The 17,493-nt window shown below is 42.8% G+C and overlaps 1 protein-coding gene across 4 annotated transcripts in view; it reads right to left on the minus strand.

Moving 5' to 3' along the window:
* Positions 1-17,493, minus strand: part of CHD2 (chromodomain helicase DNA binding protein 2) — a 109,408-nt gene that overhangs the window by 75,804 nt on the left and 16,111 nt on the right. For 2 of the 4 annotated variants that reach the window (XM_052659421.1, XM_052659422.1), the window contains 4 exons: positions 14,656-14,887; positions 10,941-11,027; positions 9,226-9,287; positions 2,596-2,700 (listed from right to left, as the gene is read on the minus strand). In XM_052659421.1, coding sequence (XP_052515381.1) covers positions 2,596-2,700; positions 9,226-9,287; positions 10,941-11,027; positions 14,656-14,887 — 486 coding nt within the window. Of the gene's footprint in view, positions 1-2,595; positions 2,701-9,225; positions 9,288-10,940; positions 11,028-12,111; positions 12,324-12,669; positions 12,762-14,655; positions 14,888-17,493 lie in introns of those variants that run through there. The other 2 variants (XM_052659424.1, XM_052659423.1) reach the window with 2 other exon arrangements.

Raw genomic sequence — 17,493 nt, forward strand, 5'->3', positions numbered from 1 at the left:
TAAAAGTACATGGGAGGAGAGGCCCAGTCTACACGGAAATAGGACAGCACAGCATTTCACACAAGGAAGGGACCTGAGCATCTGCAGATTTTGGCATCTATTTAACACAAGGCTCCTGGGACCCATCCCTGGCAAGGATGAAGGGAGGACTGCACTGTGGGTTCTCAGGCAACGACCCTCCACTGCTCCTCAGGACCACCTGACACAACGACACACACACAGCCTGTTGCTGAGGGCAGCTCTCTTCTGGGCAATTTGGAAATATCTACCAAAGTTACTAATGTAACCACTTTACTTCTGGGAATAAGTAAAAGATACAGATATAAACTGATACAGGCACAGTAACTTTTCACTGTGCTATTTGCAATAACAAAAGATTAGAAAAACTGAATGGTCATCAAGTGGGAACTAGTTCAATAAACAGAATCCTTGTTATTGTTGTTCAGCCACTAAGTTACATCCGACTTTTCTGCAACCCATGGACTGCAGCATACCAGGCTCCTCTGTCTTCCAGTATCTCCCGGAGTTTGCTCAAATTCCTGTCCCTTAAATTAGTGATGCTATCTAACCATCTCATCCTCTGTCATCCCATTCTCCTTTTGCCTTCAATCTTTCCCAGCATCAGGATCTGAAAACAGAATACCATGCGACCATAAAAAACAATGGAGGGAGGAGTTTTTCTGCGTGTTGCTAAGGAAAGATTTCCAAGAGAGATAATGAAAGAAAAATGCAGGAGAAAATGCATGGAATGTTATCATCTGTATAAAGAAGTAAAGGACAAGAAATAACTACACATATTTTTTCTTCTATGTACATAAGACACCTTGGAGACCACCTGAGAGACTGTGCCCTGCCACAGACCCGGGCACAGCTGAGGAGCCGGCCCTCTGCAGGCAGCGCCTCCCCTGCAGCCAAGACCATGGGCACAGCTGAGAAGCCGGCCCTCTGCGGGCGGCGCCTCCCCTGCAGCCAAGACCACGGGCACAGCTGAGCAGCCGGCCCTCTGCGGGCAGCGCCTCCCCTGCAGCCAAGACCACGGGCACAGCTGAGGAGCCGGCCCTCTGCGGGCAGCGCCTCCCCTGCAGCCAAGACCACGGGCACAGCTGAGGAGCCGGCCCTCTGCAGGCGGCGCCTCCCCTGCAGCCCAGACTGAAAGCTACAGACTAGGAGCTCTCACAAGGAAATCAAGTACTCCAAAAGTGGCGAAAAGGTGAGAGGAGTAAGACGGTGAGGGAAACTCAAAATCACAGCCATCTCTTTCTCTCACACTTGCCGTAACCAACACTGCACAGACAGGTGGCCAGAGAGTCAATAAAAGATGGGCAAAATCTAGAAGACAGGCCTGGAGTGGGCTCCAGGGCTGAGCGCTGAGACTCAGATGGAAGGAGACAATACTCATCCATCTCCCTACAGGGGTGGAGGGGGAGGGGGCAGGGACAGCATCCTAAGCCATGGACAGATAAGTATTTCTGCTGTAAATGGCCAGCGGATAAGTATTTCTTACTTCCTCAGACAAGAGGCAAAGTTGAGGCTACCACATAGGCACGTACATAACAAGAGAAAATAAACTTCAACAAATATTTTACTGAAAAAATTCAAAATAAAATAATAATGATCAAGTGTATTTTTTGTGATACAACATCTACTAACGAGAAGAACAGATTTCTTTTTGAAGGGATGATAGCATTTCACTTAATTAGGATTCAAATTTAGTGTTCCATATCACAAAACTACAAATGTTGACCAGAAGCTATACTGAGGGACTTCTCCAGTAGTCCAAGGGTTGGACTTTGCCTTCCAATGCAGAACCCTGGTCAGGGAGCTAGGATCCCACATGCCTAGTGGTCAAAAAATACCAAAGCATAAAACAGAAGCAATGTTGTAACAAATTCAATAAAGACTTTAAAACCAGTCGACATCAAAAAAACTTTTAAAAAACAAGCTATACTGAGCTCACAGGCCACATAAAAATAGTGGGGGGGGAGTGGGATTTGGCCCAAAGACAACATGCGCCAGCCCCTCCTAACACTGCAAGGAGAAAAGTCTTCCTGGGCCTCGCTGCCCCCTGTCTCCCTCCCTGTATCACCAGTGCCTTTGCTGCCATCTGTCTGATCAGAAATTACCAGTTTCCTCCCACCTCTACCTACTTCCATCTCTGGACAGCTTCTTTGCTTAATGTCATACAGATCGTATGAACAGGGTAATAAACAGTAGAGTATGTTTCAATCAGCCAATTAAACGTAGGAAAAATTAGTTCTCCCCAAAAGAACCTGTACCCTGGTCAAATACAGAGAGCTTTTTTTAAGAGTGGAAGATATATTTATTCCTCATAACCAGTCCACCTGGAATATGAAACACCAAGATTCACTCTCCAGCTGTGTACCGTGCAAACACACAAAATCCACAGCAGCTCGGTCATCTAATTACTTGCTAATGATGCAGACGAGCAAGAAGTTAATCAGGCATTTGGAATCCAGAGTCGCAACACACTGCAGCTCGTCAACCGCGGCCCTCGTGCAAGCACTGCACCATCGTCCTCAACCTAACACAGACCAAGCTCAGCCAGAGGCAGAGACGCTCAAGCACACACTGCACCTTCTGGGGACAGGTCTTCTGGCTTTCACTGTGTGCTCTGGTTCGCTCTCTGTACTGGAGCCTTGTTCCTGTTCATCTTCTGAGAGCTCCCGTTTCCATTTTTCTCTGTGATCAAAAGCAAAGCAAAAATTTTTTTTTTTTCTCTAAAAGAGTTCCTCAAGATCGTTTCAGTTGAAGAATGTGACAAAACCAATTTCAAGCAGAAGAGCCAAAAAAGGCAGAACGCGTATATTTTAGATATTATGCTAAAAGATTTGTTTTAGCTCCAAATTTTGGTTGGGCTCCTTCCTGCGATGTGCAATATCTATTCCTATTTTGTATCTGGTATCAAAATAAATGATGAAGCTAAGGCTGTATTTTTTTTTTAACTATTTGTTCTGGAAAAAAAAAAGTTGCCAATTCTCTAATATTTTATTTTTATTTACTATTATCATTGACCAGACTGAAGCTATAATATATACTAGATCAGAGGTTTTCAAATTTTAGCATGGATCTAAACTATATAAAGGATTTGCTGAAAGAGTCTTTTGGGCCACAGCCAGTTTTTGATTCAGGAGGTCTAATGTGAGGCCTAAAAATCTGAATGTTACCCAATTCAGATGATGCTGATACTATTGAGAGAGTTCTCTGAGTACTACACTAGCTATCTTTAGAATATGTTGATTAAACAATCCCTAAAATTATGTTATTAATGATAAACCTACCACCTACTAATTAACCTGTCCAGCTAATGAAGTAGTGTTAATAATCACTAAATACAGTAGGTGTTCTTCTGCTCATCAAGATAACAGATGACGTGGGAGAGCCATACCCTATAGGTGCCCTGCTCTCCCCCAGCAATTTCTGAAGTTTACTTGAAGACCAAAAAAGAAATCACAGGAACTCAGCTCATTGCCCACCTGCAGTGAAGAAGGAAGGAACGCACATAATAGCAACTGGTCGTGAGACATCCAGGGAAACAAAAAACTCAACAGGCAAGAACCTGGGTTTAAGGTTTCTCTCTAAAGACAACAATTACCACGTGCCTCTGGGTCTCTGTACAGAAAACGAGGTTATGTTAAAGACAACTGCTGTCAAATTCCAAAGTCAAGTCAAAATTCTTCACGGGAAAATAAGTCAAAGTAATAGTGGAATAACCTTTCTAAACAGTCCTACACTTGATTCAGCAGAAACACCAGGAAAGAAAATGTTCTCAAGCCTTCCATGAAAAGGTCATAGAGCTCTTCCACATACATTACTCAAGATCTACTGGCACAAAGCCAGGCAAGTGGGGATACGTCTTTGTTAAACAAAGATACAAAGAATGAATCCTATCAGTCTGCCAGACAGGTAGGGTGCTTATGGACAGTGACTGGAAAAATATTAAGGTCTGCTATTATCACCTAATATCCATCCCTCCCTCTTTAAACCAAACCATACTTTGGGCACCCGCCTTATTCTCCTTTCCTAGAGCCTCATACAATAAATGTGTTTTAAAGGATCCAAGGAATAGATGGTGATGGCCAGGAGGAAAAAAGATGTCTCCAGCAATGGGGAGACTGGCACCTAAGGATCTAGCCTTCCTTGGCCAAGACTAGAACAGTTTATTTACCCCTTAGGAGCTTACACAAACTGGAGAGCAGTGGTTTCACAGGAAACAAGCTTGAAAGAACATGCACGTAAGACCTAACGGAGAGCAGATGAGATGAGAAAGATCTACAATCAAGTGTTATTCGTAATTTCTATAACTCTGCCAGGAACTGAGACTGTTATATCAGAGTAGCTAACGAGGTCCACTTCAACAATTTTAGAGACTAAAGTGGCAGTAGACACTGAGAGAATGGATGTTGAGAGTTTTCCAGTTAAACTACAGATCTGTAGACGTACAGATAACCAAGAGGACTTCGAATCTTCCAATATGAGAAGGTACAAAAACTTAGCCAATCAACTGGTCCAAAGTCCTATTCCCATAGAGAGGGAAAATCAAGCCCAGTGGGAACAAGCTGTTTGGTATATGTCAAACCCACATTTCTGCTACTCTCAACAGAACCCACTGAAGACCATTCCAGGAGCTGAACAGCTAAGAGGCTTAAAAGGTTGAAGGGAGTGTATATGTATCTGAAATTGGTGGATTATTTCATATTTCATTTTAATTTTCAAGAATGGTGGGGGAGGGGGCAAGTTAGGACCAGCAATACTGTTAATTCTGTATAAGAGGTGAAGTGAAAATCAATTACTAACAGATTACTGCCCCAACCCTGGCTCTCCAACAGCTGAAACCAACGTCCACCCCTAGAGTTTGCTGGCTTCTCAAATAATGTAGACTGTATGAGGAAGACTCCCTGACTAAGCCATACATTACAAGCTGGGCTGCAAAGAGAAGTCTCAAGTATGAGATCATGATTAAAATATTTTTCATCTTAAAGGAGACTTGAATTGCCAGATCCAGTTCTAAGAAGCCACCAGTGGGATTCCCTAAATGGGAATCAATGGAACTTTGGTCAAAATTTTGGGAACTGGGGGAAAAAAATACCAAGATTTGACCACTGAGGCCTCAAGGCCATATAGATAGATAGGAAAAAGTCAGAATGCAAGTTAACTAGCAATGGTTTTCCTTCTTTACTGGGAAAACGTGGATTCCTTTTTTCTTTACTGAGAAAAATCAAATCTAAACAACTATAAAGAAAGGAATGAACAAAAGCCATTTTAAAATAAAATAAGCCTAAAATTTGGCCAAGAGCCACTGAATCTTCCTAATTAATTGTCTTTAAGAGCTCAAAGATACAAACTCCTTTCTCCTCCACTTTAGAAGGCAGGTAAGGAAAACAGGGAACCAACTACTTCAACATCACTGATTTTCAGTCAATTTCCCCAAAGAGGATGGTGCTCAGAAGCAAGTCTCACTGAAGAGGGTGAGTCTGCTCTACCAAGGACTCTCTTCTGCCATGTCACGGGACTGTGGCAGACTGCCACTTTACAGCGCTGGGAAGGAAGAGACAGCTATAACCTCAGCTATAACCTCAGCAGAACAACTGCAAATGCCTACAGGCAAAATCATGCTAATTCCAGGTGGAAGAGAGGGCTCTAGGGCCACTGTTCAGTGGCGCTGAACACTACTGGGACTGCAATGAGTCAGCAGAAATCCTACCCGACATTCCACACATTAGGACGGCATGAATAAGGACTGCCTTGCCTACCTCCCGAGAAACCTGTACGCAGGTCAAGAAGCAAGTTAGAACTGGACATGGAGCAACGGACTGCTTCAAACTTGGGAAAGGAGTATGTTGGTTACATGTTGTCACCCTGCTTATTTAACTTCTCTGCAGAGTACATCGTGAGAAATGCCAGACTGGATTAATCACAAGCTGGAATCAAGACTGCTGGGAGAAATATCAACAACCTCAGATATGCAGATGATACCACTCCAATGGCAGAAAGCAAAAAGGAACTAAAGCGCTTCTTAATGAAGGTAAAAGAGAGTGAAAAAGCTGGCTTAAAACTCAACATTCAAAAGCCAAGATCATAGCATCCAGTCCCATCACTTCATGGTAAATAGATGGGAAAAAGGTGGAAGCAGCAACAGATTTTTTTTCCTTGGGCTCCAAAATCACTGCGGACAGTGACTGCAGCCATGAAATTAAAAGATGCTTGCTCTTTGGAAGAAAAGCTATGACAAACCTAGATAGAGTATTAAAAAGCAGAGACACCTCTCTGACAACAAAGGTCCACGGAGTCAAAGCTATGGTTTTTCCAGTAATCATGTATGGATGTGAGAGTTGGACCATAAAGAATTACCAGTTAATTAAAAAAATGTTTTCCTCCTTCTAAGCTTTTAAAATGCTAACTCACATGACTCCAGCAGAGTTAGTCCCTTCTAAGACTGTAGTCCTTAAACTGTCAGTGTCACAAAAGCAAGGAAAGTCTGTGAAGGTGCCCCAGACTAATGAGAGCTGACACCTGATACAACATTTGACCTGAGACTGGGCTCTGCACTGCAGGTGGAAAATTATAAACGAGACTGTTGAGCTGAATGGCCAAACTGGAGTCCAAATTAGACCATTAGCGATGGTAAACCTATTTACCTTAACATTGTATTTTGCTTACAAAAGAGAATATCCTTATTCTTAGGAAATACACACTTAGTATTTAGCGGTTAAAGACCATGCTGTATGAATCTTCGTCTGAAATGGCTCAGAAAAAATATTACCTTGTGTTATACGTAAATATATATAAAGAGAACTCTCACAATGATAAAGCACATGGGGCAAAAACGGTACACAGTGGTGAACCTCAGCATACAGGCATTCCTCGTGCTGCTCTTACCCTTGAAATTTTTCAACTCTTTGAAATTAATCCCCCCAAAAAAGTTTAAAAAATGGTTCCTTTAAAAGCTTTGAAATCTGTGAGACAACCTGCAGTGCTTTGGAAAAACACTGCCCTGTGCTAATATTCCAATGTCCACTCCTCTGAGCGCACCTTGCTCAGTTCTGAAGCCCATGTGCGCACACGCTAGGTTGTGGTCCTTGCTGAGATCACAGAGGGGCTGGCAGTGCAGTCTCTCATGACCTGAGTCTCAGCAGCTGCAGGACCTCCCCTAATCCATGTTACTAATACTAACTAAACTGACTCAGAAGAGCTCTCCACAAACCCCAGTGCCCTCCAGCTGCCCAGAGGAGGGCACCGCGTGAGGCCAGCCCAGCATCCAGACAAACAGGCATGAGGAGAACCTCCGCTTACGCTAAGTTCCTAAGGAAGAGCCCAGAAGTAGACAAGCAGCCTCACAGAAGACACCCCCTCTCCCCGTTCCCGACAAGGAGTGGAAAGGTTCTACTCGGGCAAAGAACAGTCACAAGGGCCTCTGAGAGTTGCCTACTTTGGAGAGCTCTCAGGATTGAAAGGAGAGGGAAAAGCAAACACAGAAATCAGTAAAAATAGCAAATCTGATGTATTACACAGGGGCTGAAAGCTGGAGGGATTCTCACACCCAAATAAAGCTACATAAATGAGGTGTTCAGGGACTTCCCCTGGTGGTTCAATGGTCAAGACTCTGCGCTCCCACTCCAGTGATGACAGGTTCAATCCCTGGTCAGGGAACTAACATCCCACATGTACAGTGGCACCCCCCCCCCCGAAAAAATTAGGAGTTCAGGCTTTCAAGTACAGTACATTTAGATTCCCACCAATGGACCAGCAAAATGTAGCCAGAGGGTGGAGCCTCCAAAGCCTTTAGCCTGGGAAACTGAGATCTCCTGAGCAGGCCCTGGGATGGGAAGGCCCAGAGCCTTCTGAGCTGCCATGAAGCAGGAGCTTGCCTACAGTTATCATTTCTGCAACTCTAATGAAATATTTAAAACACAAATGGAAATTGTATGCCCTCTGGGCAGGGCAAAATTAAATACTATGACTTTTCTTGGCATAATTTCTAATAACTGTGTTAAGTTACCAGAGTAAGTATTACCCTATTTTAGAGACGGAGAAATTTAAAGACTCTCATTACTGTGCCTCAGGCCAAATACTTAAGAATTATGCTGTGCTCAGTCACTCGGTCCTGTCTGACTCTTTGCGACCCAATGGACTGTACAGCCCAACAGGCTCCTCTGTCCATGGAACTCTCCAGGCCAAAATACTGGAGTGGGTTGCCATGCCCTCCCCCAGGGGATCTTCCCAACCCAGGGCTCAAACCCAGGTCTCCCACATTGCAGGTGGATTCCAGATTCTTCACTGTCTGAGCCCCCAGGGAAGCCCATGAATACTGGAGCAGGTCGCCTATCCCTTCTCCAGGGGATCTTCCTGACCCAGGAATTGAACTGGGGTCTCCTGCACTGCAGGCGGATTCTTTACCAGCTGAGGTTTTAGGGAAGCCCAAGTTAAGGATTACTAATACTTTAAAACAGAGAAGGTATAACTGGGACTCTCAGCAACAGCCAAGGACAACCGCTTACCATGAGAAACCCCTGAATTTGCGTGCAGGGTTTTGAGTATTTTTCTGAGAAGACAGGCTGTAGAATTCTGTTTGTCAAAGGGATTCATACATTCCACCCCATAAAGATTTAATTATTTCTCAAAAATAATAAGTCAAAAATTTTTTTACCATAAGTAAAATTTTTAAAGTTTTATAATAACAAATATATAATCCGTATCATAAAGGAATTTCACATTAACCTTATGAATTAAAAGTTTCTTGCTTAGGAACTGCCAACAGTGAAACCACACGGACACAATAAGGTATTTCCTATTAAAATGGTGTCCAATCAGTATTAACTTTATCACACCAGCACAGAGAACAAACGAACAGGAAACACAGCCCATCTAAATGTGCTCCTTGCTTAACTGCAACAGAACACCAAATGCCTCTATGTTTGGGATTTGTGCACATTTTTAAGAAAAATAATAATAATGGGGCCAATAGGGCAAATCAGATGGAATAGCTGTGGTATGCCCTGAAAAGCAGCCCAACGTTTAACACTTGAAAAACTAAAAACTTCAAAAGCCACTGCTGTTGCAGCAGACTCAGAGAGACAGGAAGCCGAGACAGCAAGAGACAGAAGCGGACGCTGGGCCCAGGGCGCACTGCAGACACAAGGCAGGCGGGCCCACAGACAGCCGCAGGCGCCAATGCCCCAGGCGAGGGCCGCCCCGGGGGAGACTTACTGTTTTTTCAGCTGCCTCTGGCCTCTTCTCTTTGGGCTCCCACTCTCAGACCCGCTACTTGCCTTCAGGGTGTGAGGGGGGAAAAGAGCAGAGACTTTAGTTCACAGTTCTCAGGACAACACAAGCCCCGGTTCCACAATGTACTCAACGCAACATTACTCAATACGAGCGTTCAGACAGAGAGACACCTAAGCCTCTGTTTGGTGGTGTTCACGCTTTCGTTTTGAAAATTAATTTGTCTCTTACTGCTGAGTTACCTGTAACGCCAAGAAGTATTTCTTTCAGCCTGACTTCTGAAAGAACATAGTCTAATAAAATTTTGTGATGAAGGAAACATCCCGTATCTACAGTGGCCCACTGAGCAGCCAGCAGTCACACGTGGCTGAGCCCCTGAAATGTGGCTGCTGTCACTTAGGAATGGACTTCTCATTTTACCGAATTTTAGCTAACGCACGTTTTAAAAGACCCATGTCTAATGGCGACCACACTGGGTCCTGATATAGAACGTCTGGCACGAAAACGCCACACATCATCTAGTGTGCCTTTAAAGGCGGCGACTACGAACCTGCTTCATTTCAGACTCAATAAAGCGCCTGTTCAATCGCGAGCCAGCTGTACTCTTGCTCACAGCGGCAGAGCAAGCGATTAGTCACGGACGTTTGAACAACTCTTTCCCCCACGTGGTAAACAAATCGGCAAAATATTCCAATTTCTGTTGGTCCTGTGACCTACCAACAATGTGCTAATTTATATACAAAAGGGAAAAGGTATACGCACCACGTGCTTGGTTATAACAAACATGGGAAAAGAAAGCTAAGGTTAACCAGCTCAGAGGTCACTCCAAGTAAAACACCATAAATGCTGCGCACGTGTTATGGCCAATCACACTTTTAAAGTCTACTTACTGCCCCAAACTCATTAACCTTTGGCTACTAATATTTAACTGCCATCAGTGGGAAGCTACATAGTTAACATCAGCGAAGTCCTCCAAAGAATGCAGAGGGGACATTTCAGAGAGACCAGAGAACACATCTTCAGAATGTAGTCTATGAACCTAACAGAGTTAAAGCAGAGATTTTCCCCAAAAACTTCACACAAACTGAGGGAAGGTCTGATTCTACAGAGACAACAAAATCCAATATATAACACTAATTTTTAAAATCAACCTTTTCAATCTCAGAAAGTTTGATCAGAAAGTAAATAGGCATTCAACATTTTATATTGCACATTAAAAATGAACTCGGAAACCAAATTTTAACAGTTTAGGTAAAATAAAATAATTACTTAAGCACTCTCCCTTGCTCAGCAGTAAATCTGAAACAACTTCCACTGACTGTCACCTTTGCTTAGCGACCCAGTTAACAAAATCTAGAATTTACAAACTCGACGCTTTAAACAGTAAACTTCTTGCTGTGATCAACTGCACTATATGAGAAACAGACAGACAAAAATTCCAGGGCAGGTTTATGTAACACTCTACTAAAACACAGTTTTATACAATACTCTACTAAAGCGCACACTATGACATGATCTTTCTGGTCATTTTTTTTTAAGCCACACGTGGCTTTTCAGGCTGTACTAGGTTTAAAAAAACTTGCTTTCTGGTCACTTAACTCCCATGGCCTGAAGTTCATGGTAATACAAACCAGAGTCAGAAACGATGAGGTAAGATAAGGAATGTGATCTTATCCCCTTAAAACATTGTTTTTTCTTACCTCCTCCTTAATATTAAATCGTGACGGTTCTTGTCTGCTTCGGTTTGACCGCCTAACCCCATAAACATCAGGATATTCTTCCCACATCTGTAAGATTAACAGACTACACATGAATCTTTTTTTCTTGACCCCCATTTACTATTTACATTATTGGAACATATATTTCAATTTAAGTGAATTCCAATAACTAAATATCAAAGGGGTTGTTTTGTTTAATGAGACAATAAAGGACCATCTTTAAAAAGAATAAAGCATATTACCCTAGAACTCATTAAAGTTGTGACAATGCCTCTTCGTCACTACATGGCTATTAAACTAGAAAGTACGTTGCTTATCCATTGTCAAAATATAAACTTACAGTTGAATAACATGGAGACATAAGAGAACTATTGTTTCCACTAAAAAAATATTTACTTATGAATTTTAAGTCCCTAATGCTTTCAATTTCAGCTTTGACTGCATAAGACTCATCTGAGAAACTCAAATAAAAATCAAAAGAGCCCCACCACCAACTTTCTGTTAAGTAAGAATCAGTTTACTTGTATATATTTAAAAATTCCTCAGGATGTGCAAGATGCCAGAAACAGTCAAAATTCAGTATTTCGAACATTCAGCTTGAGTTCTCAGAATGAGACCCACTGGCACCCTTGCTCCAGCACACTCCATTTCACTAACAGTATTTAACCCTTTGCCTTTAAGATCTGATTTTGGCCTCTCCTGCCTTCCAAGATGGCCTACACTCTTTCTATGGAGTGTATATCTCCCCAATCCTTCTTTCACTTTAAAAAACTCAAATTAACAACTCCAAAGGAAAAATACAAAAGGCCCCCCCATTTCTCCCCGTTGCTCTAAGGATTCCTCTAAGGATTCGTCTAACCCCCAGTCTCTCTCTTCTTCCCGCAGGTAATGGCTGATAAGTATGCTGTATGTGAGTGAAGTGAAGTGAAAGTCATTCAGTCGTGTCCGACTGTTTGCAACCCCCTGGACTATATATACAGTCCATGGGATTCTCCAGGCCAGAACACTGGAGTGGGTAGCCTTTCCCTTCTCCAGGGGATCTTCCCAACCCAGGAATCAAACCGCGGTCTCCTGCATCGATGCAGGAGGATTCTTTACCAACTGAGCTATGAGGGAAGCCCATGTTGTGTGTACTTTTAATGAAATCAATCACCTGTAGGCAAAATGAATTTAAAAGACTGTGGAACACTGAAGTGAAGATGCACAACAGAGTTAAACATTTAGAAGAGATGCTTGAAAGCCAAGATCAGAAGGCTGGATTTGCCACTGAAATACGGGAGGCAGCTAATGTCATGAAAATATTTGGAGTGAGGCAAGAGAAGCCTCGGGCTGTGGCTCATCATGAAATGTGTGGAAACTGGACCCCTAAAAAGACAAAAATGATGAAAGACGATTCAGGAACACAATATGTCACAAGGTCAAGGGAGGACATAATCAACAGTATCTTAAAAAAATATATACCCCAGGAAAGCCAAAGAAAAACAACCCCTCCAAAGGTAACAAGCATGGTGTTCTAGGAACAGGCATTTCAGAACGAGAAGCCATATAACCATGTAGCTCAGTGTCCTCAGTTTACAAAAGGGAAGAATCCTTAACCTTAAAATAATATAGTGGCTCCACAGGAATTAGTGTTTATTAACTGGGTGAATTCTTTAAATGGTAATACATTAATTAGTTCTACCATTTTAAAATATTAGGCATTCAGGCTCACCTGTTGGGACTTTATTACAACATACACTGTAATGTGTACATCCTAAAATCATCTTGTGTTCCCATCTGTCCTTTTGAGGGGTGCTGCTGCTGCTGCTAAGTCGCGTCAGTCTTGTCCAACTCTGTGCGACCCCAGAGATGGCAGCCCACCAGGCTCCCCTGTCCCTGGGATTCTCCAGGCAAGAACACTGGAGTGGGTTGCCATTTCCTTCTCCAATGCATGAAACTGAAAAGTGAAAGTGAAGTCGCTCAGTCATGTCCGACCCTTAGCTACCTCATGGACTGCAGTCCATGGATTTTCCAGGCAAGAGTACTGGAGTGGGTCGCCAGTGCCTTCTCCCTTTTGAGGGCTAGTGATACCTAATTCAACCCTCCAATAAAAGCTACCATTTGAAAGAGAAGAGTGAACAGAAAACAAGGAGCGTTCTTTTTGTAAAGTCATGACCGAATCATTCTAACTGGCTAGAACATCCATCCAGTATCTATTAACTTCTTAAAATTGATCACCTTAACTTGAATATTTCTGCCTAAACCTGTACTTCCATGGTGACATGCAATCTTAATCCTGTCTCTCTCATATACATATGTATATTATACACACACACATATATTTGGCCTTACAGTTGATTCCCAAAATCCCAGTCAACATGACTTTAGTAAAGTTTTAAACACCCTGTGCAAGTTGTGGTTTCTATAGCTTGCTTTACTCTCTGCAAGTAAGGAACTCGTCACTGTACAGAATAAAGTTGAAAACGATGGCCAAACAGGCCTTCTACAGGCAAATTTCTGAGCTGAATGACACTCAGAGAAGATACTCAAAGTGGTACCTTCCATACACAGGGTCTCTCTGAAATAAGTCACCACCTGAAATGTCCCTTGTGAAGGGTCTCCACATACTGAGAGGCAACACAGCACAACCCCTGAGTGTCTGAAAGTCCCTTCTCTGGTGATGAGTTAGCTAGTAAGGACAGTTTTCATTTCCCTGTCCCTAACACTACAACACTACCAGCATTACCCAACCTCCCACCAATCCTTCAGGGCCATTTAACCTTAAGTGATGACTATACTGGGAACAGAAAAACTGAAATAACAGTTAATCTCAATTCTGCCAACAGTTAAAAGCCACTTTTTTTTTTTTTTTTAAATTTCAGGATTGCTGAAGCTAGTCTATGGAACTTGCAGGCAATTTAAAATCGTTTGTGCTCCTGGGAAGGTCTCTTGTGTGCAGACACAGATTTGTATCTTAGAAGAAAAACTGATTTCTCATAAAGCTTTCTGCATAAGACATTTTTAAATTTCTAAAAGCAATTTTTAAATATTTTTAGTGATTCTAAACTTAATTCTCTCAAATTAGAATTTCACAAGATCAGCCGCATCTCAGGACTACCTAGACCAAGTCATTATTTTTCCCCAAAGGAATACATCCCAATGTGTGGACATCCGTGAGAAAATTCTATGCAACTCACTTTTTACCTTTTTGCATTCTCTGCTGGAAAATTCTTGTTAGGCGAAGAATATCTACATTGCCTAGGTAAAGATAATTTCTTTTCTGTGAGGAGTACTTCTTCTATTCTTTAATAAAATAAAACACCCCTTATTCTTGGACTGAAATCATCCATCAAACTACAACTGTATTTCACAATCATCTGTGAATGATTTTCTCTGGTATTACTCACTATTGTGCTAAATATATATATATATTTAACCATCTTTTTTAAATGCTAACAATCAAAACAACAAAAATGTCTCTCTGCCCTATATGATGATGGTTCATGTAATTGCTAATATTTTCCTCATAGCCCTGTGTCTAACTAGTAGAGCAGAAAGCAATCCCCATTTAGATCCAGAGAGAGAGTATTACTAGAAAAGGCAGCTGCAGATGAATTTTCATTATCAAGACACACTAAGGAGCTTCCCACAGGAACGCAGAGGTCTGCTCTCTGGTCCAGGCTCGAGGCACACTTGTACTGTTCAGCAAGGCCGATACCTTCTTCACATCAGCTATCCGTTCCTTCTTAGAGGCTGGTTTCTCTTTGGCTTCTGGAAGGACGGGCTGGGACTTGGAACCTGCCGATTCACTCTCAGACTCCGACTGGCTCTCTGAAGATTCAGAGCTACTATTTGACTCACTGCCATGGCCGCTTCCCGGATCGCTGCCCTGCTCACTCTCCGACTGGCTGCCTGAGTCTGAACCCGAAGCTTCTTCAGATGCTGAATGACTTAATTAAAAAAAAAAAAAAGAAGATTTAAAAAAAATTTAAGAACTGCCACATAAAGCGGTTAAAAAAAAATCCTAGCATTAATATGACAGCAGATAGGAATTTGGGAATACAAGATCGAAATTTTCAAACATACCTTTATATTATTTGCAAATAATGTCACTAGTGCCATTCTCAACATCCCTGACACCTGACAGCTACCATTTCCTGACTTACTCGTATGATGCCATATGCCACATGCCACGTAATTTATATAGATTAGCTCTTTGAAAAAGTAAAATAAAATGGGGGATATTATTTTGTCCTTCACTCAGACGAAGAAAAACTGAAGCTTAAAAGTAGTTAACCTCCCTCCTCCCGACCTTCTCCCTGACCGGCCGCACAGGAGGGAGGCAGATGACAGATGAGATCGCCAAGGCTCAGGTCGCCTGGCCTGGTGGCGACACCATCTTCGGGAAGATCATTTGCAAAGAAATTCCAGCCAAAATCATTTATGATGACAACCAGTGTCTTGCCTTCCATGACATTTCCCCTCAGCACCTACACATTTTCTGGTGATACCCAAGAAACATATATCCCAGACTTAGGCAGCAGAAGATGATGGTCGAAGTCTTCTTGCGTATTTGATGGTTGTTGGCAAGAAACGTGCGGCTGATCTGGGCCTGAAGAAGGGCTATCGAATGGTGGTGAATGGAGGTTCAGATGGGGGCCAGTCTGTCACGTTCATCTCCATGTTCTTGGAGGTCGGCAGATGAACTGGCCTCCTGGTTAAGTGTGCTATAGGGATAATTTTGCCTTCTCTATGCAGTGATCAGGTTTGCAAGTTCCAATATGCTAAACAATTTTTTTTTTGCCTGTGTATGGAGATATTGCAAAAATAATTTTTAAAACCCATACATAATAAAAGACTTTGTTGCATGGCCTGAAAAATAAAAGTAGTTAAATAATTCTCCAAGATGACACAGGTAGGGTTTGAAACCAGGTACGTCTGTCTGAATCCACTTGTTTATTATTCAGCCCCTCCCTCCTCAAGACAAAGACAAAATCAAAACAAAAGGAACAAACAAACAAGAAAGCAACCAACACAGAACAAAACAAAACCAAGGCAGAGTCACTCAAACAGTAAAAATGCAATCGTTGCAATTATCCAATCAATGGCTCTCAAAAACAGTCGCAAATTAAAAACATACACAGTAACCCCAAACCAGAACTCCTGCCCTGAAATTTCCTGCAGGTGAGCCCCAAACCTGCAGACTTAGAAGAAAAGGATAAACAAACAGTCTAGTCCAGTAAAGACTGCCCCTGGACTCCCACACAACCCCAACTTCATCATTCCAAGCCCCCCTCAGGAAAGCACAACAGCAACAGGTAAATGACAGCAGAAGTCACACCAAAAAATAAAACAGAAGACATGTTCTTCAATGCTAAAAAGAGAGCCAGGGGCACGGCGGCAGGAATGAGGATACTATAAAGAGAAGAGACTTAAATCTGATGGACTCTACAGGGAAAAAAAGAAAAAAAAAAAGGTGGACAGCTCCCCCAGCTCTTCTGCTTAGAACCTATCTATTCATTTAGGAGAGGCAGAGCAGAGGAGGAAGCAAGCAGCAACCCAGAACCTAAAGTAATGCCAACACAAAGGACCTCAGGTCTAGCAACCAGAAGACAAAAGGCACATGGCGGGAAAACCAGACAGGGATTTTCAAAAGAGCGAGGCTTTTTATCTACCACCACTCCCTTCCACACCAGAAACGAGGTGCTACCATTTGACGGTGTCCACAGAATGAACAGGACAGTACACAGGGAAGGGGCATTGCCCAAATATCCCGTGTGACCCACAGCAAGCAAAATAGTCAGAGGGGCTTCAGCCGACAAGAGGAAGCAGTGAGGACACAGGGAGGAGAGAGTCTGCCTTGGGAAAGGGAGCAGAAGGGGAGAGCGACTTCACATCTGTCCCAGAGTGGAGCAGATGCTGAGCACCTTACATGTCTGTCTGGCTTATACGTTCACCAGCACAACACTTTTAGGCATTACCACCCTCATGCGGAGGATGAGTGCTGGGGAGCAGTGAGGCAGAAATTCCACCTCAAGGGTGGCTCTAAAAAGCTCATGTTTTATTTCACCACAAGAGTTCAAAGTCCTAGAGACTCAGCCGATCACCCTGAACCCTGTAACAGTGACTCAGTACCTTCAAGGCCCCACTGCACTGACTGACTCCTGGGTCCTTGGCACAGTCAAGTTAACTAGTCCAGGCAACTAACACATCTTAACTCACTTATTCTCCACCTGTGACCACTCAGAAGGTGCTCAGCAAGCGAGAAGAAACAAGAAATAACCAGTTAGAAAGTGCCGGCTCTGGTCCTCCTGGCGTGGGTCTCCACCCTAGGTAATCTCAGGCCTGCGCCCTCTGGCAACCTATGCCGTCAGTCACTGCCAACGTGATGGAGACAATTCAATACCAGTTCCCACATCAGTGTATACCTGTGTCCATGAATACCTCCTTCTCTTTGAATGGCCTCATAGGATGAAAACATGTTTAAGTTGTTCCCTTATTAAAGGGACATTTAGGTTATTTTTAAACTGTTCTCTTAACGAATAAGCTACAAATA

This window comes from Budorcas taxicolor, chromosome 21 (genome assembly GCF_023091745.1).
Source record: "Budorcas taxicolor isolate Tak-1 chromosome 21, Takin1.1, whole genome shotgun sequence".
NCBI classification, from domain to species: domain Eukaryota; kingdom Metazoa; phylum Chordata; class Mammalia; order Artiodactyla; family Bovidae; genus Budorcas; species Budorcas taxicolor.